At 54.9% G+C, this 24,795-nt stretch overlaps 1 protein-coding gene across 1 annotated transcript in view; it reads right to left on the bottom strand.

Annotated features, from left to right (window-relative positions):
* The window catches only part of LOC140394559 (Fc receptor-like protein 5), a 136,352-nt gene extending 118,279 nt beyond the window's left edge, over positions 1–18,073 (bottom strand). The window contains exons 1-2 of the mRNA XM_072481918.1: positions 18,022–18,073; positions 12,333–12,653 (exon numbers count right to left, since the gene is read on the bottom strand). Coding sequence (XP_072338019.1) covers positions 12,333–12,653; positions 18,022–18,073 — 373 coding nt within the window. The remainder of the gene's footprint in view (positions 1–12,332; positions 12,654–18,021) is intronic.
* Positions 18,074–24,795: the final 6,722 nt, after the last annotated feature.

Genomic DNA, 24,795 nt, shown 5'->3' on the forward strand with positions numbered 1-24,795 from the left:
GCAAGACCTACTATTCAGAGATCAGGCAGCATTTTGCAAAGGTGCCCCGATCTCTAAGTGAGCTTGAGTGTCCCCCACAGCCCCCACCGATGAATAATGCCACCTCCCCCCGCCCCCCCCAGACATGGGCATTACTGCACCCGACCCCCCCCCCCCCAAGTGAGCATACTTCTGTTTTTATTTCTGATCTCCAGCATTTGCATTATGTTGCCGTAATTAAAAGTTTGGACAATAGTTGAGCAATGACTAGCATTTAAAGAATTAAAATAGATCCCGAGCAGGATTCTCCGTTCCTGCGGCTAAGTGCCGTCTCGAACAGGGGGCGAAATTCTCCGTTATCGGCGGAAACTCCGCCGATCGGCGCACAAAACGGCGCAAATCCCACTTGCGTCACGTCATAAAAATGGGCCGATAGTCTGCGGCCCGAAATGGGCTAGCAGCGATGTAACGGGATCCGCGCTTGCGCAGTGGTTCACGCCGTGCAGCGTCATATGCGCTGCACGGCGTGACGGCTCATAAGGCCGCGCAGCTCCCCCCCACCCGACCGGAACAGCCGACCGCAACACCCGACTTGATGGCTGGCCGTCGCTCAGCCCCGAGGTTCGAGTCACGCGATGTGGAGGCGCTCCTGGATGCGGTGGAGCAGAGGAGGGACGCCCTGTATCCCGGGCACGGCCGCAGAGTTGCCCCACGCCACAGCCGGCGTCTGTGGAGGGAGGTGGCAGAGGCCGTCACCGCTGTGGCCCTAACACCACGGACAGGCACCCAGTGCCACAAGAAGGTGAATGACCTCGTCAGAGCAGGCAGGGTGAGCCTCCCCATATCCCCCATATCCCCTCTCCCCCAAATCCCCCCCTCCCCCATATCCCCCCCTCCCCCATATCCCCCCTCCCCCATATCCCCCATATCCCCCCTCCCCCATATCCCCCCTCCCCCATATCCCCCATATCCCCCTCCCCCATATCCCCCCTCCCCATATCCCCCATATCCCCCCTCCCCCATATCCCCCTCCCCCATATTCCCCATATCCCCCCTCCCCCATATCCCCCCTCCCCCATATCCCCCATATCCCCCCTCCCCCATATCCCCCCTCCCCCATATCCCCCCTCCCCATATCCCCCATATCCCCCCTCCCCCATATCCCCCCCTCCCCCATATCCCCCATATCCCCCCTCCCCCATATCCCCCATATTCCCCCCTCCCCCATATCCCCCCTCCCCCATATCCCCCCTCCCCCATATCCCTCCCTCCCCCATATCCCCCATATCCCCCCTCCCCCATATCCCCCATATCCCCCCTCCCCCATATTCCCCATATCCCCCCCTCCCCCATATCCCCCCTCCCACATATCCCCCCTCCCCCATATACCCCATATCCCCCCTCCCCCATATCCCCCATATCCCCCCTCCCCCATATCCCCCATATTCCCCCCTCCCCCATATACCCCCTCCCCCATATCCCCCCTCCCCCATATCCCCCATATTCCCCCCTTCCCCCATATCCCCCATATTCCCCATATCCCCCCCTCCCCATATCCCCCCTCCCCCATATCCCCCCTCCCCCATATCCCCCATATCCCCAAGTGAATCCAGCCCTAACCTTAACCTCTGCAATGCACGCGCAACCGATGGCGTGCATTCATATACCTGCCTAACACTGTTGCCTTTTACCCCTGCCACCACCACCCCCCCCCCCCCAGGAGAAGCGCGCACACAACAATAGGGAACATGTGAGGACTGGAGGAGGGCCCGCTGATGAGAGGCCACTGACCGTACACGAGGAAAGGGCCCTGGAACTGGCTGGCGGACCTGAGGACCGGGAGGTTGCTGATGCAGAGGTCGGGGCCCCACGAGCAAGTGAGCCACCAACAGCCCGTCCCCATATCCCCCCTCCCCTATATCCCCCTCTCCCGTATCACCTGATCACTGCCTGATGTCTAACCATGCATGCTTCATTGTGTATCGCAGGACCAAACGTCCAGGCACCCATCCCCGCAGATGCAGACCGCCCGCAGGATGCCCCTCGGAGACCACGGGAGACGGAGAGACCCGCACCCTCCAGCATGCGACGCCCGCAGGATGCCCCTTGGAGACCACGGGAGACGGAGAGACCCGAACCCTCCAGCATGCGACGCCCGCAGGATGCCCCTCGGCGACCACGGGAGACGGAGAGACCCGAACCCTCCAGCATGCGACGCCCGCAGGATGCCCCTCGGAGACCACGGGAGACGGAGAGACCTGGAGCAACAGGGAGACGACACCCCCGTCACGTGCGGGAGCGACCACCCAGCGATGAGGGGGGCAGCCACAGGCCCCCGTCACATCCGAGCCAGGACACCACTACCCAGGACACCACTATCCAGGACACCACTATCCAGAACACCACTACCCAGGACACCACTATCCAGGACACCCCTACCCGGGACACCACTACCCGGGACACCACTACCCGGGACAGCACTACCCGGGACAGCACTACCCGGGACAGCACTACCCGGGACACCACTACCCAGGACACCCCTACCCGGGAAGACGAAATACCGGACAGTGACTCAGAGTGGATGGGTGGAGACGAACCCCCACCCCAAAGTGCCATGGACTCAGAGTGGGACGAAGAGCACGACACAACGCCACTGCTGTCACCAACACCCTCCACCATCGCAGAAACACTCACCACGGTTGGGCACTTTAGTGATGAGGCGTCTGGTACACTCACTGGTGCGCACAACACAGCCGTCCCGGTACAGCAGGTGGAGGTAGGAGCAGCAGAGGGACCGGGCGGTCGGAGGGCAGCCCAGGCCAAGCGAACATCTGCCGCCCAGATGGATCCCGGGTTCCTGCAGTTACCACACCCACACATAGATCCGATGCAACCACCGACACGGAGACGAGCGAATAGGGTGACGGGTGGCTTGCGGCGGCTGCGGTCGCAGGTGGAGGAGTCCACCCGCGTCCAGGAGCTGGGAGTGGTCCCGGTCATGCGTGCCACCCAGGCTGACACCGCACGGGTGGCGTCCGCGGTGGAGGCAATGGGTGCGACGGTGTCAGACATGGGGAACGGTTTGCGAGGCCTGGGGCCTTCCGTGCAGGCGGCGTCTGTGGCCCAGGAAATGGCTGCCCTCTCACAGGAGGCCATGAGCCAGTGCCAGCACCAGATGGCAGAGGCGCTCAACGCCATAGCCCAGTCTCAGCAGGCCATAGCCCAGTCTCTGCAGGCCATGGCCCAGTCTCTGCAGGCCATGGCCCAGTCTCAGCAGGCCATCGCTGAGGGCATCGGCGCCAGTGGCCATGTGCGAGCTGGCGTCGCACTGTCGCAGACAGGGTTCGACAACCCCCTGGGCTCCATGGCTGCAAACCTGCAGACCCCTGTCGATACCAGCACGGGCCTCCAGGACTGGCAGCGCCAGATGTCGGGGGCGCGTCGGATGGCCAGTCCGTTCGCATCCCCCACCCATGTAGAGGCCTGGGGGCCATCGGGCACCCCGAGGGAGGAGGAGGTGGTGTGGTCCATCCCGGCTCCCTCTGTAGGGGAGGTCCCGGTACACCGCGACACCTCGGACTCCCCCCCTTCCGTCCCAGGTGCATCGGGTGGGCAACGGGCAGGACAGGCTGGCAGCTCGCCATCCCAGTCGCCCGGGCCGCAGCCTGGCCCATCTAGGCCAGGACGCCCCAGGAAACGGCCGCCAAAGGGATCCAGTGTCAGAGGGCAGGAATCACAGGAGTCCACCTCCAGTTCTGCTGTACCGTCTGGGGAACCACGTAGACGTAGTCAAAGGGCCCGTAAGGCTAAACAATTAGACACTGAGTAAGTTGGCACGGGTGCAGGGCACAGATGAGTTTTAGGCGCTAGGGCACATGCATGAACTCCTTTGGTTATTAAAGTCAATGTTACACCTACCGAAGCTGCCTTTGTGCTCTGTCCAAAGTGTGCGGGGGTGTCATGTACGTTGAGCGCAAGTGTGTGTGTGAGGGGTGGTCTTACCTCAGCCCCAGGTGAGTCTGCCCCCTTCCCCCTGGGCCGCCATCAACATCCCCCGGGCAGAGGACGGGACCGTGCGCTGCAGTGTCACAGCCGCATGCAGGGATGGTCCGGGTGGATGGTGGTACTGTGGCCATGGGTCAGACATAGTCCAACGATGTAGAGCCAGGAGCTCATCGGAGGCGGGTTGTCATCATTCTCCATGGCCTGCGATAGACACGCGTCCACCCGCAACTGGGTGAGCCCGGCCCGTTGTGCCGCCGGTGGATCGGCAATTGGGAGTGGGGGGGTGGTGTGCATGCGGGTGGGGTGTGTGGGGTTGGGGAGGGGGGTGAGGGTGCTGGGTGGGTGGATGGGTGGGGGGTGTGGGTGGTCGGCTGTTGTCATGGTGTGCGGTCTGTGGCCATACTACCCGATTCCCACGCCCATCTAGTCAGTGAAGCGGGCGGCTATCAGCCTGTCCCGTGCCCGCTGGGCCAGCCGGTAACGGTGGACAGCCACCCGTCTGTGTCTACCCCGTCTGCCCTGACCATTGCCCCCATCCCCCTCATCTGGGGAGGACTGGGCCTCTTCCTGCTGCTCCTCCACTCCGCCCTCCTCTGCCTGCGGCACATCGCCCCTCTGCTGGGCTATGTTGTGCAGGACGCAGCACACCACAATGATGCGGCCGACCCTATCTGACCGATACTGGAGGGCGCCCCCAGAGAGGTCCAGGCACCTGAAACGCATCTTCAGCACGCCAAAGCACCTCTCGATCACTCCCCTTGTCGCTACATGGGCATCATTGTAGCGGTTCTCCGCCTCATTGCGTGGCCTCCGTATAGGCGTCATCAGCCACGATCGCAATGGGTAGCCCCTGTCGCCCAGCAACCAGCCCCTCAGCCGGGGATGGCGTCCCTCGTACATGCCGGGGATGGATGACCGCGACAACACGAATGAGTCGTGTACACTGCCTGGGTGACGGGCGCAGACGTGCAGGATCATCATGCGGTGGTTCATCGAATAGGTCCCCTTCCTATTAGTGAACACGGCCCTGTTATCTGCAGGTGGCCGCACGGCGACGTGCATCCCATCGATCGCGCCCTGGACCATGGGGAACCCGGCAATGGCAGAGAAGCCCACGGCCCGGGCATCTTGGCTGGCCCGGTCCACGGGGAAGCGGATGTAGCGGTGCGCCATGGCATAAAGGGCATCTGTCACTGCCCGGATGCACCGGTGCACCGATGTCTGCGATATGCCGGACAGGTCCCCACTCGGTGCCTGGAATGACCCCGTTGCATAAAAGTTCAGGGCCACCGTAACCTTGACGGACACGGGGAGAGGGTGTCCCCCGCCAGTGCCACGCGGTGACAGGTGTGCCAGCAGGTGGCAGATGTGTGCCACGGTTTCCCGGCTCATCCGGAGTCTCCTCCTGCATTCCCGGTCCGTGAGGTCCTGGTATGACTGCCGGGGCCGGTACACACGGGGCGCCCTCGGGTGCCTCCGTTGCCGTGGGGCCGCGACGTCCTCCTCCCCCTCCTCGTCCTGTCGGTCAGGTGTCCCTCCAGCCTGGGCGGCTGCCGCCTGCCCCTCTGCGGCAGCCTGCGCCGCCTCTCTGGCACGCTCCTCCTCCTCCTCCTCCTCCTCCTCCTCATCCAGGGCAACATAGACATGAGCGGCTGCCACCACGGCGGCCAACATCGCTGGATGATCTGAAAACATGACGACCTGGTGGGGGGGAGGGGAACGACGACATGTCATCATTGCCCATATCCCCTCCTCCCCCCAGCCAGGTGGCATGGACCGCATGGGTCCAACTGTTGGAGGCTGGCACCTGGCCAGGTGGACCAACTCATTTGCCCTCCCATCACCCACCCCGGCACGGACCCCCTCCCCAACCCCCAACCTCCACCCCAGCACGGACCCCCACCCCAACCTCCACCCCGGCACGGACCCCCTCCCCAACCCCCAACCTCCACCCCGGCACGGACCCCCTCCCCAACCTCCACCCCGGCACGGACCCCCTCCCCAACCCCCAACCTCCACCCCGGCACGGACCCCCTCCCCAACCCCCAACCTCCACCCCGGCACGGACCCCCTCCCCAACCCCCAACCTCCACCCCGGCACGGACCCCCTCCCCAACCTCCACCCCGGCACGGACCCCCTCCCCAACCCCCAACCTCCACCCCAGCACGGACCCCCTCCCCAACCTCCACCCCGGCACGGACCCCCTCCCCAACCCCCAACCTCCACCCCGGCACGGACCCCCTCCCCAACCTCCACCCCGGCACGGACCCCCTCCCCAACCCCCAACCTCCACCCCGGCACGGACCCCCTCCCCAACCCCCAACCTCCACCCCGGCACGGACCCCCTCCCCAACCTCCACCCCGGCACGGACCCCCTCCCCAACCCCCAACCTCCACCCCGGCACGGACCCCCCCCCAACCTCCACCCCGGCACGGACCCCCTCCCCAACCCCCAACCTCTACCCCGGCACGGACCCCCTCCCCAACCTCCACCCCGGCACGGACCCCCTCCCCAACCCCCAACCTCCACCCCAGCACGGACCCCCTCCCCAACCTCCACCCCGGCACGGACCCCCTCCCCAACCCCCAACCTCCACCCCGGCACGGACCCCCTCCCCAACCTCCACCCCGGCACGGACCCCCTCCCCAACCCCCAACCTCCACCCCGGCACGGACCCCCTCCCCAACCCCCAACCTCCACCCCGGCACGGACCCCCTCCCCAACCCCCAACCTCCACCCCAGCACGGACCCCCTCCCCAACCTCCACCCCGGCACGGACCCCCTCCCCAACCCCCAACCTCCACCCCGGCACGGACCCCCTCCCCAACCTCCACCCCGGCACGGACCCCCTCCCCAACCCCCAACCTCCACCCCGGCACGGACCCCCTCCCCAACCCCCAACCTCCACCCCGGCACGGACCCCCTCCCCAACCTCCACCCCGGCACGGACCCCCTCCCCAACCCCCAACCTCCACCCCGGCACGGACCCCCTCCCCAACCTCCACCCCGGCACGGACCCCCTCCCCAACCCCCAACCTCCACCCCAGCACGTACCCCCTCCCCAACCTCCACCCCGGCACGGACCCCCTCCCCAACCCCCAACCTCCACCCCAGCACGGACCCCCTCCCCAACCTCCACCCCGGCACGGACCCCCTCCCCAACCCCCAACCTCCACCCCAGCACGGACCCCCTCCCCAACCTCCACCCTGGCACGGACCCCCTCCCCAACCCCCAACCTCCACCCCGGCACGGACCCCCTCCCCAACCTCCACCCCGGCACGGACCCCCTCCCCAACCCCCAACCTCCACCCCGGCACGGACCCCCTCCCCAACCCCCAACCTCCACCCCGGCACGGACCCCCTCCCCAACCCCCAACCTCCACCCCAGCACGGACCCCCTCCCCAACCTCCACCCCGGCACGGACCCCCTCCACAACCCCCAACCTCCACCCCGGCACGGACCCCCTCCCCAACCCCCAACCTCCACCCCGGCACGGACCCCCTCCCCAACCCCCAACCTCCACCCCAGCACGGACCCCCTCCCCAACCTCCACCCCGGCACGGACCCCCTCCACAACCCCCAACCTCCACCCCGGCACGGACCCCCTCCCGGCACTCCCCCGGAGCCCAGCCTACTCTAACCACCCCCCCCCCCCCCCCCGCCGCACACACACACAAGCCGAGACACACCTCTCCTCAGGCAATCAGTCTGCGGCCACGCCATTTCCTGCCCAGAGCCAACCCCCCAGGCCGTCACTCACCTCCTCGCTGGTCGGCGTGAGCCTGGAGCACCGGGTCACGCCGATGAAAAGGAGGTTTGATTCACGTCGACGTGAACGGTCATCACGTCGACGGGACTTCGGCCCATCCGGAAGGGAGAATATCGGCAGGCCGAAAATCGGCTGCCTTGCGCAGACCCGTGACATTCTCCGCGGCAGCGGCGCCATTAACGCCCCGCCGACTTTTCTCCCTTCGGAGACTTCGGCGGGGGCGGGGGCGGGATTCACGGCGGCCAACGGCCATTCTCCGACCCGGCGGGGGGTCGGAGAATGACGCCCAGGAGGTCTACCTGTAAAAAACCAGCGCGAATCCCGCACTGATTCTGGTACCGGTGAGAGACTAGCACCAGCGCCGACCAAAGCACCCGCCTCCCGTGCTGAAAACGGCCGGAGAATGGCTGGGTGCCGGGCCGCGCATGTGCACGGTTGATGGCCTGCAGCGGTCGCGCCGTACAACATGGCACCGGCTGAGCACTGACACGACGCAAACTGTGACCCCACAGCCCCCCCCCCCAATCTTTTAAAGCACGAAATCCACACAGAAAAAGTGGCCCAAGCAACGTGAATGAGAAGAGCTGAAGATAATATTAGATCAAAGGAAGAGGCTTTCCATGTTACCCAGGAGAGTAATAAACCCGAGGATAGGGGGGGGGGGGTTTAGAATCAGTAAAGGATGACCAAGAATTTGATACAAAAAGAGTAAATAAAGCATAAATGTAGTTTAGCAAGAGGCATGAAAACATGTTTATAAACATTCGGATCAGTATGTAAATAGGAAGAGATTAGTGGGAGTAAACATGGGTCCATTCGAGGCTAAGGAAGTGAAATGGGCAATAAAGACATTACTTCATCTTGAAAGTCAGAAAAAGAATTTCTGGAAATAATGGGTAACTGAGGGTTCAGTGAGAATGAGCAACTTAAAGAAATCGGTATCAATAAAAAGTACCAGAGAAATGAATGGGCCTGACTGATGGTAAATCCTCTTCACTTGACAATCTACATTGCAGTGTTTTAAAAGAAACTCCGATTTTCCTGGACCTTTTGCCGTGAGTGCAAATCCTGTAATGGCCACAAAACCTTGCGAGAGGCCAAAGCCAGGATTTACCCCAGTGACAACACCAAAAGCGATATTCATGCCCTCCCCAAAGATGTAATGAGGTTCATACCCAGGAAGGGCAATAACCTAATTTGAATCCATTTGAATGTAATGAGCGACTTTAAATCAGGGGCGGAATTCACCGCAATCGGCGCGATGACCGCCGACCGGCGCCAAAAACAGCGTGAATCAGTCCGGCATCGCGCCGCCCCAAAGGTGTGGAATCCTCCGCATCTTGAGCGGCCGAGCCCTAACCTTGAGGGGCTAGGCCCGCGCCGGACTGATTTCCGCCCCGCCAACTGGCGGGAAAGGCATTTGGTGCCCCGCCAGCTGGCGCGAAACTGACTTTGCCGTGTGCCGTATGCGCGGGAGCATCAGCGGCCGCTCACGGCATCCCCGCGCATGCGCTGTGGAGGGGGTCTCTTCCGCCTCCGCCATGGTGGAGACCGTGGCGAAGGCAGAAGGAAAAGAGTGCCCCCACGGCACAAGCCCGCCCGCGGATCGGTGGGCCCCGATCGCGGGCCAGGCCACTGTGGGGGCACCCCCTGGGGCCAGATCGCCCCGCGCCCCCCCCAGGACCCCGGAGCCCGCCCGCGCCGCTTTGTCCCGCCGGTAAGAGAGGTGGTTTAATCCACCCACGCCGGCAGGACAGGCATTCCAGCAGTGGGACTTTGGCCCATCTGGGCCGGAGAATCGCCGGGGGGGGGGGCCCGCCAACCGGCGCGTCGCGATTTCCGCCCCCGCCGAATATCCGGTGCCGGAGAATTCAGCAACCGGCGGGGGCGGGATTCACGCCAGCCCCCGGCGTTTCTCCGACCCGGCGGGGGGGTCGGAGAATCTCGCCCCAGATATTCCTGCCTCACTGAATTTTCCCACCCACCAGCGTGATGTCACGCAGGCGTGAATTGCTATTCCTCTATAAAAATGTGAACCAGGTGCGGTGGACATTGAGTGGGAGGAAAGCGATCAGTACCATTCTCCACCTTATACCAGGGTGCCCAAGAGGGAGGTAACCATTGCACAGCTGTGAAGTGTGTGTATGTGGGGGCGGGTTGGAGGGGGGTCTTACAAGGGTGTTGGAGTTTGGGGAGGGTTCAGGCTGGAGTGAGGGGGCAGCTTGGGGCTCTCCCCCGAGCTGTGGGCTGCGGTTGTTCTGTGTTGCTCTTAAGCCTGTTGTGTGCCTGTTTCAAAACCCCTGCGAAGCTCTGAGCAATTCTGCTGCCTGTCTGTTTTAAAAGCAATTCACAGCCCAGAGCAATTCTGCAGCCTGTCTGTTTTACAAGCAGTTCACAGCCCAGAGCAATTCTGCAGCCCGTCTATTTTAAAAGCAATTCACAGCCCAGACCAATTCTGCAGCCTGTCTGTTTTACAAGCAGTTCACAGCCCAGAGCAATTCTGCAGCCTGTCTGTTTTAAAAGCAGTTCACAGCCCAGAGCAATTCTGCAGCCTGTCTATTTTAAAAGCAATTCACAGCCCAGACCAATTCTGCAGCCTGTCTGTTTTACAAGCAGTTCACAGCCCAGAGCAATTCATAGCCTGCCTGTTTTAAAAGCAGTTCACAGCCCAGAGCAATTCTGCAGCCTGCCTGTTTTAAAAGCAGTTCACAGCCCAGAGCAATTCTGCAGCCTGTCTGTTTTAAAAGCAGTTCACAGCCCAGAGCAATTCTGCAGCCTGTCTGTTTTAAAAGCAGTTCACAGCCCAGGGCAATTCTGCAGCCTGTCTGTTTTAAAAGCAGTTCACAGCCCAGAGCAATTCTGCAGCCTGTCTGTTTTAAAAGCAGTTCACAGCCCAGAGCAATTCTGCAGCCTGTCTGTTTTAAAAGCAGTTCACAGCCCAGAGCAATTCTGCAGCCTGTCTGTTTTAAAAGCAGTTCACAGCCCAGGGCAATTCTGCAGCTTGTCTGTTTTAAAAGCAGTTCACAGCCCAGAGCAATTCTGCAGCCTGTCTGTTTTAAAAGCAGTTCACAGCCCAGAGCAATTCTGCAGCCTGTCTGTTTTAAAAGCAGTTCACAGCCCAGGGCAATTCTGCAGCTTGTCTGTTTTAAAAGCAGTTCACAGCCCAGAGCAATTCAGGACCTGGGGGAAGGACAGACAGCGGCCAGGGCGCACCAGGGCAGGAGGACCCAAGATGCTCTCATCGTTTCCACGTTCTCCCATTAGGAGGCTTGTTGTCCGGCAGCTCCACAACACCTCCCCCTGCAAAGGGTTCATTGACATCTGAACAGGATGATGGGTCTGGGTTGTCCTTTTGATGGAGTCTTGACTGAGAGTGAGTGTTGAGGCTTAGTTCAAATGCAGCGCCCCCTTGATTGCAGTGCTCGGCTGACCCACGGGGGTGGGTGAATCAGGCGCAGATTGTTGCATGTGGGGGGAAATAAATTAGACTGAGTGGCTCAAGATCACGATCCGGATAACGCACAGACTTGAGTGTGGAAAATGATACTTTGCCATTTTTCTGCAAAATCCCACCTCAGGAAGCACAAAAGAAGCTATTATACAGAATTAGGACTCATGGAATTGTGGCAACACATGAATGTGGACTGAGGAGAGGTTATTGGACAGAAAACAGAGAGTGAGAATGAACAGGATATTTCAGCTTGGCAGGCTGTAACCTACGGGTTACTGCAAGGATTAGTTCTTGGGTTTCAGCCATTTGCAATCCATAGTAATATTTTAGATAAGAGGACTGAGTATGACATATTCATAACTCATTACTCAAAAGTCCACATGTCCGTCCTGAGCCTACTGCAATGCTCCAGTGAAGCCCGGTGCTGCTGGAGGAGCAGCACCTCATCTTCCAGTTGGGTACGTTCCAGACTTCAGAACTCAACATTGAGCTCAGCTGTAGATTTCGCCCTTTCTCCTCCATATTAAACCGCTTTTAAAAAAAATAACCCCAACCATGTATTGCCTCAATGAAACAAGCCCCCTCCTCCCACACCAGGCCGCCTGTCGACTGGCCTTAAAGTTGCTACTTTTTGTTGCAATCTCTTCCAGCTACTCTTTTGGGTGGCACGGTAGCACAGTGGTTAGCACTGCTGCTTCACAGCTCCAGGGTCCCAGGTTCGATTCCCGGCTTGGGTCACTGTCTGTGCGGAGTCTGCACTTCCTCCCCGTGTCTGCGTGGGTTTCTCCGGGTGCTCCGGTTTCCTCCCACAAGTCCCGAAAGGCGGGCTTGTTAGGTGAATTGGACATTCTGAATTCTCCCTCGGTGTACTCGAACAGGCGCCGGAATGTGGCGACTAGGGGCTTTTCACAGTAACTTCATTGCAGTGTTAATGTAAGCCTACTTGTGACACCAATAAGATTAATTGAATTGGGTTTGTGTTTCCCTGACCGCTGCCCTCTACCTGCCAGACTCTGCACTGCAGCAGAGACTCGGGATATCGGAACTGCCATGTTTCCTCCCAAAGAAAACAATGATCAGACATTTCAATAGAGATTAATAAAGATAATCACCGAGAAACGTACCATTAAATATTTGTAGCTGTACAGCGTGCAATTTATCTTTGCCAGGCTGATCAATTCCACAGCTGTACCATCCTGTATCTCCCGAGCGAAGATCCGCCATAGTAACAACAAATATTCCTTTTATCTTGTTGTCTGTGATCGACATTCTCCCACTCCGTCCACCTGGATAATCTGTTCTCACTAAATAGGAACACTGACGACTCCAACCGTTGCACCAATATTTCATGTTTTGCTTGTATTGGCTGTCATAGTGACAATCGACTGTGATCTTTCTTCCCACAACTCCTGTGACTTTGCCCTTTGCCCACAATCCACCTGAAACTGAGGAGACAACATTTCAGGAACCAGGCTGAATAGAAATGAATACACTCTGAAAGAAGCTACCACTGGGTACAGAGGAATCCCTTTGCTGCCTCTGTTAATACAGTTTAATTCATTCAAGTCTGTGATAAAGGAAAACATTAATCTTATCACGGAATCAGGATGTGATGAAGCACCTCACAGCCAAGATTTTACCTTTGAAGCACAGTTACTATCGTTAGTGCGTTCACCATGGCTCAGTGATAATATTCTCGCCTCCCGAGTCAGGAAGCCAAAAGCTACTTGAAATGTAATTGCCAGTTAAGCCCTTTGCGACGTCTCGGGCTTGTGAAACATGGTATTTGATTTGATTTATGTCACATGTACCGAAATACAGCGAAAAGTATTTTTCTGCGGCCAAGGAAAAGTATGATGTGGAGATGCCGGCGTTGGACTGGGGTGAGCACAGTAAGAAGACTTACAACACCAGCTTAGAGTCCCAACAGGTTTGTTTCAAACACAAGCTTTCGGAGCACTGCTGAGGAAGGAGCAGTGCTCCGAAAGCTAGTGTTTGAAACAAACCTGTTGGACTTTAACCTGGTGTTGTAAGACTTCTTACAAGGAAAAGTACACCGAACCTACACAGTAGACAAAAAAGAATACTAGATCGTTACAGTGAATGCGAAATAGTACACAGTACATCGACAAATAAGTAATCGCTAACAGTACGGAACAAGGGCCAATCAAAGCAAATATGACATGAGCAAGAGCAGCATAGGGCATCGTGAATAGTGTCTTACAGGGAACAGATCAGTCCGGGGGAGAGTCATTGAGGAGTCTAGCAGCTGTGGGGAAAAAACTGTTCCTAAGTCTGGAAGTGTGGATCTTCAAACTTCTGCATCTGTTGGGGATTTTCACAGTAACATACTTGCAGTGTGTGGTAATCCCAGGTATTGCGGTACCTGAGAGGTGGATGACCATTGGCTAGACCCAGGAGTCTACCATTGGCCGATGTACATAGCTCCGCCCTGAGAGGCGGAGTATAAGAACCAATGCCGTCCCAGCAGCCTTCACTTTCTGTATCGAAGCTGCTGGGGAATAGTTCTAGCAGATTAAAGCCTATTAGTTATGACTCACCTTGTCTTGAGAGTAATTGATTGCGCATCAATTTAATCTGCTACAATTTAGTGAAAGGATGGATCTCCGTATCAAGCCGGAGTGCCTTCAGCTCAGCCCCCACGCAGTGAACTCTGCTGCTATCTTTAAACATTGGCTGGCGTGCTTTAAGGGCTACCTCGACACTGCCGCCGACACCCCCACGGAAAGACAAAAAATGCACCTTCTACGCTCGCGGGTCAGCCCTGGGATCTACCCTCTGATCAAAGAGGCGGAGAATTATGCTGCGGTGATCGAACTGCTAGAAGGACACTATATCCACCCTGTGAACCAGGTCTACGCTCGTCACCTGCTGGCGACTAGGAGGCAAAGCCCCGAGGAAACGTTGGAAGACTTCTACCGGGTGCTGCTGGTGCTGGGCCGAAACTGTGGCTGCCCGCCAGCTTCGGGGAACGAGCACACGGAACTTTTGATCAGGGATGCTTTTGTAGCAGGTATGACCTCCCCCAATATCCGCCGAAGGCTCCTAGAAATGGACACTCTTGGACTGACTGAGGCACGGGCCCTGGCGGGGTCCATGGACGTTGCGTATAAAAACGCGCTGGCTTTTGCTCCCGGACGCACGGCGGCCCCCTGGGCTGCGTGGCACCCCTCTACGGCAGCCCCTCAGACTTTTTCCCTGATCCCGCAAGCCTGCGCGGCGAGACGGCCCGCTACCGCCGCCGGACAACGCTATTTCTTCTGCGGGCAGGCAAATCATCCCCGCCCGCGCTGTCCGGCCCGCACCGCCACCTGCAAAGGGTGCGGCAAGAAGGGCCACTATGTCGGGGTCTGCCAGGCCCGCGTCGTGGCCGCGGTCTCCAGCGACTATCGGCAGCCCCCTTTTCAGGCCCCGGCCGTCCTAAGCCCACCGCCACCCCCCTATCCTCAGGCCGCGTGTGATCTGCGGCCGTGGCCATTTTGCCCCCCGGCCACCACGCTGGATGGGTGGGCGCCGCCATTTTGTCCCTCGTCGCCGCCATCTTCTTTGTCCCCGGACTCCATGTGCGACCCATGGCTGACACCATCTTGGATGGGGCCTCAGACCCCCAGCACAGCCGGCTACACGCTGCCCAACCGGAACTCGAACTCTCAATTACTTCAGCTGGCCTCGGTGACTCTGGACAAGAGTCGGCCCCGGACGCTTGCCAAGGCTACAACGGCGATCTCCATCAACGGCCATGTGACGTTGTGCTTGATCGACTCCGGGAGCACGGAGAGCTTTGTTCACCCTGACACGGTAAGGCGCTGTTCTCTTGTCACACATCCCGTTAACCAAAGGACCTCCCTGGCCTCCGGGTCACACGCGGTGGAGATAAAGGGGTTCTGCCTAGCGAACCTCACGGTCCAAGGCCAGGAATTCCGCAATTTCCGCCCGTACGTTCTGCCGCACCTCTGCGCAGCCACCCTTCTTGGGCTGGATTTCCAGTGCCATCTGCAAAGCCTGACCTTTAAATTTGGCGGCCCTATACCCCCCTTACTGTCTGCGGCCTCGCGACCCTTATGGTCGACCCACCTTCCCTCTTTGCGAACCTCACCCCGGATTGTAAACCCGTCGCCACCAGGAGCAGACGGTACAGTGCCCAGGACCGGACCTTCATCTGGTCAGAGGTCCAAAGGCTGCTGAGGGAAGGGGTCATCGAAGCAAGCAACAGCCCCTGGAGGGCTCAAGTAGTGGTGGTAAAGACCGGGCAGAAACATAGGATGGTCATTGACTACAGCCAGACCATCAACAGATTTACGCAGCTGGATGCGTACCCTCTTCCCCGTATAGCCGACCTGGTGAACAGGATCGCGCAATACAAGGTTTTCTCCACGGTGGATCTCAAGTCTGCCTACCACCAGCTACCCCTCCGTCATAGTGACCGCCAGTACACTGCCTTCGAAGCAGATGGGCGGCTCTATCACTTTTTAAGGGTTCCCTTCGGTGTCACGAACGGGGTCTCGGTCTTCCAACGAGAGATGGACCGAATGGTTGACCGCTACGGCTTACGCGCAACGTTCCCGTATCTTGATAACGTCACCATCTGCGGCCATGACCAGCAGGACCACGACACCAACCTCCGAAAATTTCTCCAGACTACGATAGTCTGACTTACAATAAGGATAAATGCGTGTTTAGCACCGATCGGCTGGCCATTCTGGGCTACGTAGTGCGAAGTGGAGTCATAGGCCCCGACCCTGAGCGCATACGCCCCCTCATGGAGTTCCCCCTCCCTCACTGCCCCAAGGCCCTGAAGCGCTGCCTCGGCTTCTTTAGCTATTATGCACAGTGGGTCCCCAACTACGCAGACAAGGTTCGACCCTTGATCCAGTCCACAACCTTCCCCCTGTCGACGGAGGCCCGCCAGGCCTTCTGCCGCATCAAGGCAGACATTGCTAAAGCCACGATGCGCGCCATCGACGAGTCCCTCCCCTTCCAGGTCGAGAGCGACGCGTCCGACGTAGCTCTGGCGGCCACCCTCAACCAAGCGGGCAGGCCCGTGGCTTTCTTCTCCCGTACCCTCCATGCTTCCGAAATTCGCCACTCCTCGGTCGAAAAGGAGGCCCAGGCCATAGTAGAAGCTGTGCGACACTGGAGGCATTACCTGGCCGGCAGGAGATTCACTCTCCTCACGGACCAACGGTCGGTTGCCTTCATGTTCGATAATGCGCAGCGGGGCAAGATTAAGAACGACAAGATCTTGCAGTGGAGGATCGAACTCTCCACCTACAATTATGAGATCTTGTACCGTCCCGGGAAGCTGAACGAGCCTCCTGATGCCCTGTCCCGCGGCACTTGTGCCACCGCGCAAGTGGACCGCCTCCGAGCCCTCCACGAGGACCTCTGCCACCCGGGGGTCACTCGTCTCTGTCATTTTATCAAGACCCGCAACCTGCCCTACTCCATCGAGGAGGTCAGGTCCGTCACCAGGGACTGCCAAATCTGCGCGGAGTGCAAACCGCACTTCTACTGGCCAGAGAGAGCGCATCTGATAAAGGCTTCCCGGCCCTTTGAACGCCTCAGCATGGATTTCAAAGGCCCCCTCCCCTCCACCGACTGCAACACGTACTTCCTGAACGTGATTGGCGCGTGATTGGCCCCACGCGCCCCACACCAGTGCCCCCACCCCCACCCTCCCCGCAACACCTGACCGGAGGGTCAGTACTCCCGCTGCCCCTTCCTCGGCCCGAAACAGCACCGACGCCCCCTACAGGTGCCCCCCCCGTCCTGCCCACTTTTCGCCCCAATAGCACCGTCTAGGGGTGACGAAGCTGCCTGGGAGGACGACACCACGTTCCCGGAATCGCAACCACCGGGACCCTCATCAGGATCACCACCGAAGCCCAGACGCTCCAGAAGGATGACCAGGCCACCCGATCAACTGATTGCTGCGCCATGAACACTTTGCTATTACCCTCGACATCACGGCACCTCAATACCTGGTCCTACCATGCGAAAGGCGACATTAACGCTGGCCATCACCCCGCCGGATTCTTTTTTTAACAGGGGGTGAATGTGGTAATACCAGGTATTGCGGTACCTGAGAGGTGGATGACCATTGGCTAGACCCAGGAGTCTACCATTGGCCGACGTACATAGCTCCGCCCTGAGAGGCGGAGAATAAGAACCAATGCCATCCCAGCAGCCTTCACTTTCTGTATCGAAGCTGCTGGGGAATAGTTCTAGCAGATTAAAGCCTATTAGTTATGACTCACCTTGTCTTGAGAGTAATTGATTGCGCATCACAGTGTTAATTAAGCCTACTTGTGACATGAATAAAGATTAATATTATCTTCTGCCTGATGGGAGGGTCTGGAAGAGGGCAAAGCCTGGGTGTGAAGGGTCTCTGACAACACTGTCAGATGAAAATGCTCGTTTTTCTTTCGAATAGCAAGAACAAGTTGAATTTGAGATGATTCTCAAATTCATTCAGAAGCGTATCCCGGGATCTACCTGCCACTTCCCATCCCGATCCGAGTGGGTGCAGCTGGTAAATTCCGCCCAATGAGTGCGTCCTTTATTTTTAATTTACAATTGGCTTTAGTTTTCTTTGTAAAGGTAAATATTTCTGTGATACACTAGTACAGACAAAAAAAATTACAAGGCTTCACACAAAATATTACATAATTTTGCCAAGTATTTTGTGTCTTCAGTTGTCTCCAATTGTTTAAACATCTCTGCTGTGTAAACCGTACACCAGACTTAAACTAACGCTGATTATCTGAATATTCAGCTCTGACTGTTACTCACCGGGCAGAGAAGAGATAAGAAGACTCAGAATCCACGTTATTTTCCTTGCCATGTTCCGATCAACACTTGTTGTCGGTCACCCAGCTCTTGGCTCCCACATTGAAATGACTGTCAGATCAAAATAATACGAGGAATTTGAAAGGGGAAGAAGGTAGGAGGAAGTCAGCTCATGACATTGCATCATACCAGCCGAAGAAATGTGACCACTAAGATGTTGAAATTCCAACAAAACCCAGCTTATTTTCTTTGAAGGATAGAAAACTGTGGAAAAAAAGTGACTGCTGGAAATGTATTTATTTATTAGGGGTTTGTGAGCCTTTTTGACAAGGCCAACATTTAATCTTTATTAGTGTCGCAAGCAGGCTTACATTAAAGCCGCAATTAAGTTATGGAGAGTTCTTGGAGAGCTCAACACCTCTTTTACTGTTTGACAGTCCTAATGGGTTTGTGTGTAAAAACTTGTGTTCACTCTTGTTTTTATAATAATAATCTTTATTGTCACAAGTAGACTTACATTAACACTGCAATGATGTTACGGTGAAAATCCCCTAGTCGCCACATTCCGGCGCGTGTTCGGGTACACACAGGGAGAATTCAGAACGTTCAATTCACCTAACAGCACGTCTTTCGGGACTTGTGGGAGGAAACTGGAGCACCTGGAGGAAACCCACGCGGACACGGGGAGGAGGTGCAGACTCCACACAGACAGTGACCAAAGCCGGGAATTGAATTGTCCATCCACAAAATTTGAGGAGGTGATGGTGAGCCATTGATTGAACTGGTGCAGTCCATGCAGCGGAGGTTAACACAGCGCAGTTAAGGAGGCACTTCCAGGATCTTGACCCAGCAACATTGAAGAAACGGTGACATATTTCCAAGTCAGGATGGTGACTGACTTGGAATTGAACTCTCAGATGAAGGCGCTCTCACATGTCTGCTTCCCTCGTCCCTCTAGGTGGTAGACCTCCTGGATTTGGAAGGAGCTATTGACAGAGTCTCCACAAGTTGCTGCAGCATATCTTTTATATCAAAGAATGTGAAATACGAATGAGCACTGATTCATCTGTGGAAGAAGGCAGGCAGTTTTTATCTATTCCTTCCTGGATTGCGAGCATTGCTGGCAAGCACAGCATTTGTTGATGATCCCTAATTGCCGTTGGGAAGGCATCAAACAGTAGGGGGTTTCCTTGCCTGTGTTCAATGTGTTATCATGTGTTTATTGGGTCTGGAAGCACTGTTGAGGACTCTCAGAGTCACTCCCTTCCAACTGCATACTCTTGTCTCACCATCTCTGTTGGGTCGGTCCTGCCAGTGGGATGGGATTGGAGGAATCCGGGATGTTGACTGAAACACGTGTTACTGTGAGAAGGATGGTCAGGTACAGGTTGGCCGAAAATGTACACAGTAAAAATATGTGCTGTAAATACCTTTTGTGGGTTAGTGATAGCCAGAAGAAAGGCAGAGCTTGAGTGGTCATTTGAACTGATTGTGCACTCAGACTAGACAAGCTGTGTTGTGCTGGAGTCCAGTACTACAATCTTTGTAGGAGATGGTTTTTAGAGCAAATAAAACATTTTTGAAATATCAGGAGGAATGTGAAGTTCCCAACCTTAAGTGACCCAAAAACATGAAACTCGTACGTTTTAGTAAAGTTTCACATGTTAATCTTCCTGATGGACATTCTCGTGCAGCTTCTGTCAGAATATTTCTCCTGGACAAGCATGGGAAACGTTGCCCTTTAGCTCGGGGGGGCTAAGAACATAAACCTGCTTATTTATACCTTGGTTAATGAAACATTGGCTCTTGTGGAGGCAGTCAACATGGGATTCTATTTGTCCAATAGTTTAAGTAAGGTTCTGCATAATGTCTGCAGTGAATGGCATATCGATAATCATTGTGAGGATAATTCACACTTGATGAAATGTGTGTGAGAAACAGTTGGGGATTGTGCTACAATCCCAGCTGATGTTAATATTCGACAAGTCAGATCCCAAAGTGAAACCCGGCTTGATAGATCCTTATTTTTTTGGAATCCATGGGGGAAAGTTTTTTTTTTTAAATTTAGAGTATCCAATTCATTTTTTCCAATTAAGGGGCAATTTAGCGTGGCCAATCCACCTAGCTGCACATCTTTGGGTTGTGGAGGCGAAACCCACGCAAACACGGGGAGAATGTGCAAACTGCACACGGACAGTGACCCAGAGCCGGGATCGAACCTGGGACCTTGGCGCCGTGAGGCAGCAGCGCTAACCCACTGTGCCACCGTGCTGCCCTGCCATGGGGGAAAGTTGCTGAACAAATTCACATGACTCTGCTGATGAATTTATCACACAAGGAATAAAATATTTATTAAACAAGAAAAATGAACTGTATTGCACCAGACAAAAAAAGATTGAACAGATCTCAATACATACTCAAAAATACACTTCAAATTCGCACTATTCCTTTATCCCAGCAACATCTTTACAGACACATAAACCAGTGAAGAATTACCACGAGCTTGACACAAAGGATTCTTGCTTGGGACTGGCACAATTGCAAACTGCTTTCTTCCAGTGAATTTCTGAACATTCACTCGATGCTTACCCCCCCCCCCCCCCCCCCAAGCATATATCTCTCGCCGAGACACCCAAAAAAATATATATTTAACGCACTGAGAGGGATTTCCTGGGCCTCTCATGGCAGGACCCATTGTGGGTGATTTGGCATCCCAGCCAAAGGTCCATTGACTTTCAGTGGGATCCTGGGGTGGGAGGGTCTAGAAAGTCCCACCCACTGCTGTGCTGAGTGCTGCATTGGTGTATCAGAGTGCTACTGGAGTTTGGTGAAGAAGGGAGTTCGATGAATGAGGAAGGAGCGGAGAAAACCTGACCTGTGAGGAGCACCTCTCCTTGGGCAGTGGTCTGAGTTTGTAAAGCAATTCACAATTGACATCATAGGAAAATGTTACGTTCATTGGCTGGTAAGTAACTGCTAATTTGCATTACCTATTCTAAGTTTCTTTCAGATTAAAGGTAAAAAGAAGAAATAGTTTCCAAATTAAAAAGACAAAAAAAAGTTGAAATTATATTTAAAGATTAAAAGCTAATAAAATAAGATTGAGATGGAGGGCCAGGCGGTGTGTTGTACCTGATTGATGTGGGAGCTGATGGACCCCATTGTGGTTCCCATCTGGAGCAGATGTTGGTTGCTCGAGGAACTTTAGTTCAGAGTTCATGAGCTGCTTCACTAATAGTTCTATAGAGATGGAAATCTGTCATCCTTACCTGGCCTGGCCTACATGTGACTCCAGATCCACTGCAATGTGGTTGACTTTTAACCGCCCTCTGAAGTAAGGTGGCCTAGCAAGCAACTCAGTCCAAAGCTAAGAAGGCCGTAAATGCTGGTTCAGCCAGCAATGCCCACTTCCCATGAATGAATAAAAAATAAATTCCCATGCACCAAGATTCACACACAAAATCTAAATGAAACTCAAACCATTTTACCTTTCTTAACACACAAATATATATCAATTCAACTTAAAAATGTTGCATTGTTCATAACAATTAAGGTGAAACAAATGCGGGTGAAAAAGGAAGTCTCTATAATTGCCATCAACTGATTAACAAAACTAATGTACAAAGAAATTGGTGTTGGTCCTAGAAGAAAGACATCTCTCATTGCACAACTTGGTACAGAATATGGAGGTTATTAATTTAATTTGATTTGAAATTTTGTTTGCACATATTAACTCTAATTTCTATTTAATTAGAGAAAACCTGTTGATTGAATTAAATTTTACGCTGGGTGCTGGGCGACACTGGGACTTCACTTGTGCCTCAATAAATAGACACAGGGCGGGATTGTTCGGCCTGCCAGCCATGTTCTCCAGTGCGCCCCCGTCAGTAGCGGGATTCTCCATTTCCGCAGCCGGCCAATGGGGTTTCCAATGGTGGACACCTCATGCCGTCAGGAATCCCCCGGGCGTGGGTGCACTGCCAGGGACCGGATGATCCCGCCGACGAAGAATTCCGCTGACAGACTGCCACTGCTTGGGGAGAGTGGCTTGGCGGTAATTTCACAGGGCTAGTGGAGGCCTGTGCTAATGCTCTGTGGACATGGATTTGAATCCCACTATGGTCGCTGGCGGGGTTTAAATTCAATTTATTAATAAAAATCTGGTATTGAAATGTAGTCATGGTGATTGTGAAGCTATTATTGACTGTTGTAATATGTGTCTTATTGATTAACTCCCTAAGCCAAGAAAAGATTATTGTGCAAAATATGCAGTCCAGAGCAATTAAATACCACAATAAACCGTGGGGGTGAAACTGTTTTTCATTTCCCTTGAAGTCAATGGGTACCTTCCTCCGTAGGCAAGAACTTGCAAAGTAAATACTGTATGGACATGTTATACAGAGAATACGTTCGGGAAGGAAATGCACCATCCTTACCTGGCCTGGCCTCTATTGACTCCAGGTCCACAGTAATATGAATTATCCTTTTTGGGCAATTACGGGATGGGTAACAAATGTTGTCCTTATCAGTGATGTCCACATCCCACGGAAAAATAAAATAAAACTGTATTGGTTGGGTTGTATTGGTTGGGTTAGGAGGTGCTTGCTTGCAATCTACGACTTTGTAAATAAATGCTTATAAAAGCGTGTAAAGATTGGTTCCAGTTATATCCTTCACGCAGACAAAAGAAGAATGCGGCAGAGGCATTTGGCTCACCAAAGGGAGGAGCAGAATCCTGAAGGCCAAGGCGCGGCATGGCCCCCTGCGCATGCCGAGGATGAACCCCACAGTGCTGCCATTTGTATGGGCATGCCACCCAGCGTCTATAACAGACACATGTGCTAGCCACAGATGAGCGAGAACCAGTATCATTGATGGTTGCACATGTCAAGGGAACTGGTTATATGCCACCTTCTGCAGGATTTGGTGCCACAGGGACCCGCGTGGTACCCATTGCCATAGCTCAATTTCGACGGCAAAGGCTCCTTGCTGCGCCTCATAAGCCTCCGCCCCACAAATGAATCAGGAGTTCACAGTCACCCTTTTTACCAAAGCCCACAACTTTGTCAACTTCAACAGAGATCAGGTGAGTCAGGGAACAAGAGCGCTGGGATTTGCTATGATTTCTGGATTCCCACAGGTGTGCAACAAAAGGATCTTGCAGGTGGATGCAACTTACCCCAGATCCATCCCCAATTCTTACATCCTCAGCCGTCTTCAGATCCCTGACATCTTGACAGAGAAGATGTAGGGTTGGTTCCTCAGGGACAAAGGCTACGCACAAAAGATGTTGCTGATGGCACCCATGCGAGAGAAGGTACAATGAGGCTCATTCCAGAACCCAGAGTTTGGTTCAGCCCACCTGTGGCATCCTGAAAATTAGGTTCTGGTGCCTGGACAGATCTGGCGTTCCCGTGCGCTCCCCAGTGTGGCCTGCTGCGGGCTGCACAACCTGCCGATGCAAAAGGGAGACCATCTGGATGATGAGGAGCTGGAAAATAATTCATCTTGGCCATGTTTATCAATTCCACAGCTTACCATCCTGAGTGACGATCCTCCATAGTGACAACAAATATTCCTTGTGTCTTGTTATCTGTAATTGACATTTTCCATCTCCGTCTACCTGGATCATCTGTTCTCATTAAATAGGAACACTCACGAGTCCAACTGTTCCACCAATATTTCATGGTTTTCTGGCACTATGCAGCATAGTGACAATTTATTGTGATTGCTCTTCCCAAAATTCCTGTTACTTTATTTCCAGCCCAAAATGCACCTGAAACTGAGGAGATAACATTTCAGAAATTGATCAGGAAATAACTGCTTAATACAAAGAGAAACATATTAATAATATTCCTCGCAGTGTACAAAGTAAATTCTCCACTTTATGTATTCAGAGTTCAGTGGCTAGTTTGTGATGAAAGAAAACGTCGATAATTGGAGCCATACTGTCAGTACCCAAGCACTTTGCTGCCAATAATTTAAATTTAATGTACAATCGCTATTGTTATTGTGTTAAATTGTGTCTCGGTGCTTGCGCTGTCACCTATGAATCACTGGATTACAGGGTCAAGTCCCACTCCAGAGATTGGAACATAAAATCTACACTAACATTCCAGTGTAATACTAAGGGAAATGAAGGCTCAGATGTCCCTCCCCCAGTCGGGTTCGCAGAGCTTGGTGATGTCTTTCAGGTGAAGAATTAATCTGACACCCAGGTTTGAAGGCTCTCTGTCCTGGTGAAAATGTTCATAGAATTTATAGAATTTACAGTGCAGAAGGAGGCCATTCGGCCCATCGCGTCTGCACCGGCTCTTGGAAAGAGCACCCTACCCAAGGTCAACACCTCCACCCTAGCCCCATAACCCAGTAACCCCACCCAACACTAAGGGCAATTTTGGACACTAAGGGCAATTTATCATGGCCAATCCACCTTAGCCGCACATCTTTGGACTGTGGGAGGAAACCGGAGCACCCGGAGGAAACCCACGCACACACGGGGAGGATCTGCAGACTCCACACAGACAGTGACCCAATCGAACCTGGGACCCTGGAGCTGAGAAGCAATTGTGCTATCCACAATGCTACCGTGCTGCCAAATGCCGGAAATGGCCGGAATTTCACCCCGAAACTTTGCGGGAGCCGGACATGAATCAGGCGGACCTTCACAAATGTGCGATTCATGGAGGCAGCTGGCCATTAAAATCATCAGGTGCCTCTACTGAAGTGAGATTTTGGAAGAACAGGAGTGTGGAATCCAGAATGTGCAGATTTGAA

The sequence above is a fragment of the Scyliorhinus torazame genome, chromosome 17 (genome assembly GCF_047496885.1).
Source record: "Scyliorhinus torazame isolate Kashiwa2021f chromosome 17, sScyTor2.1, whole genome shotgun sequence".
Lineage (NCBI taxonomy): Eukaryota > Metazoa > Chordata > Chondrichthyes > Carcharhiniformes > Scyliorhinidae > Scyliorhinus > Scyliorhinus torazame.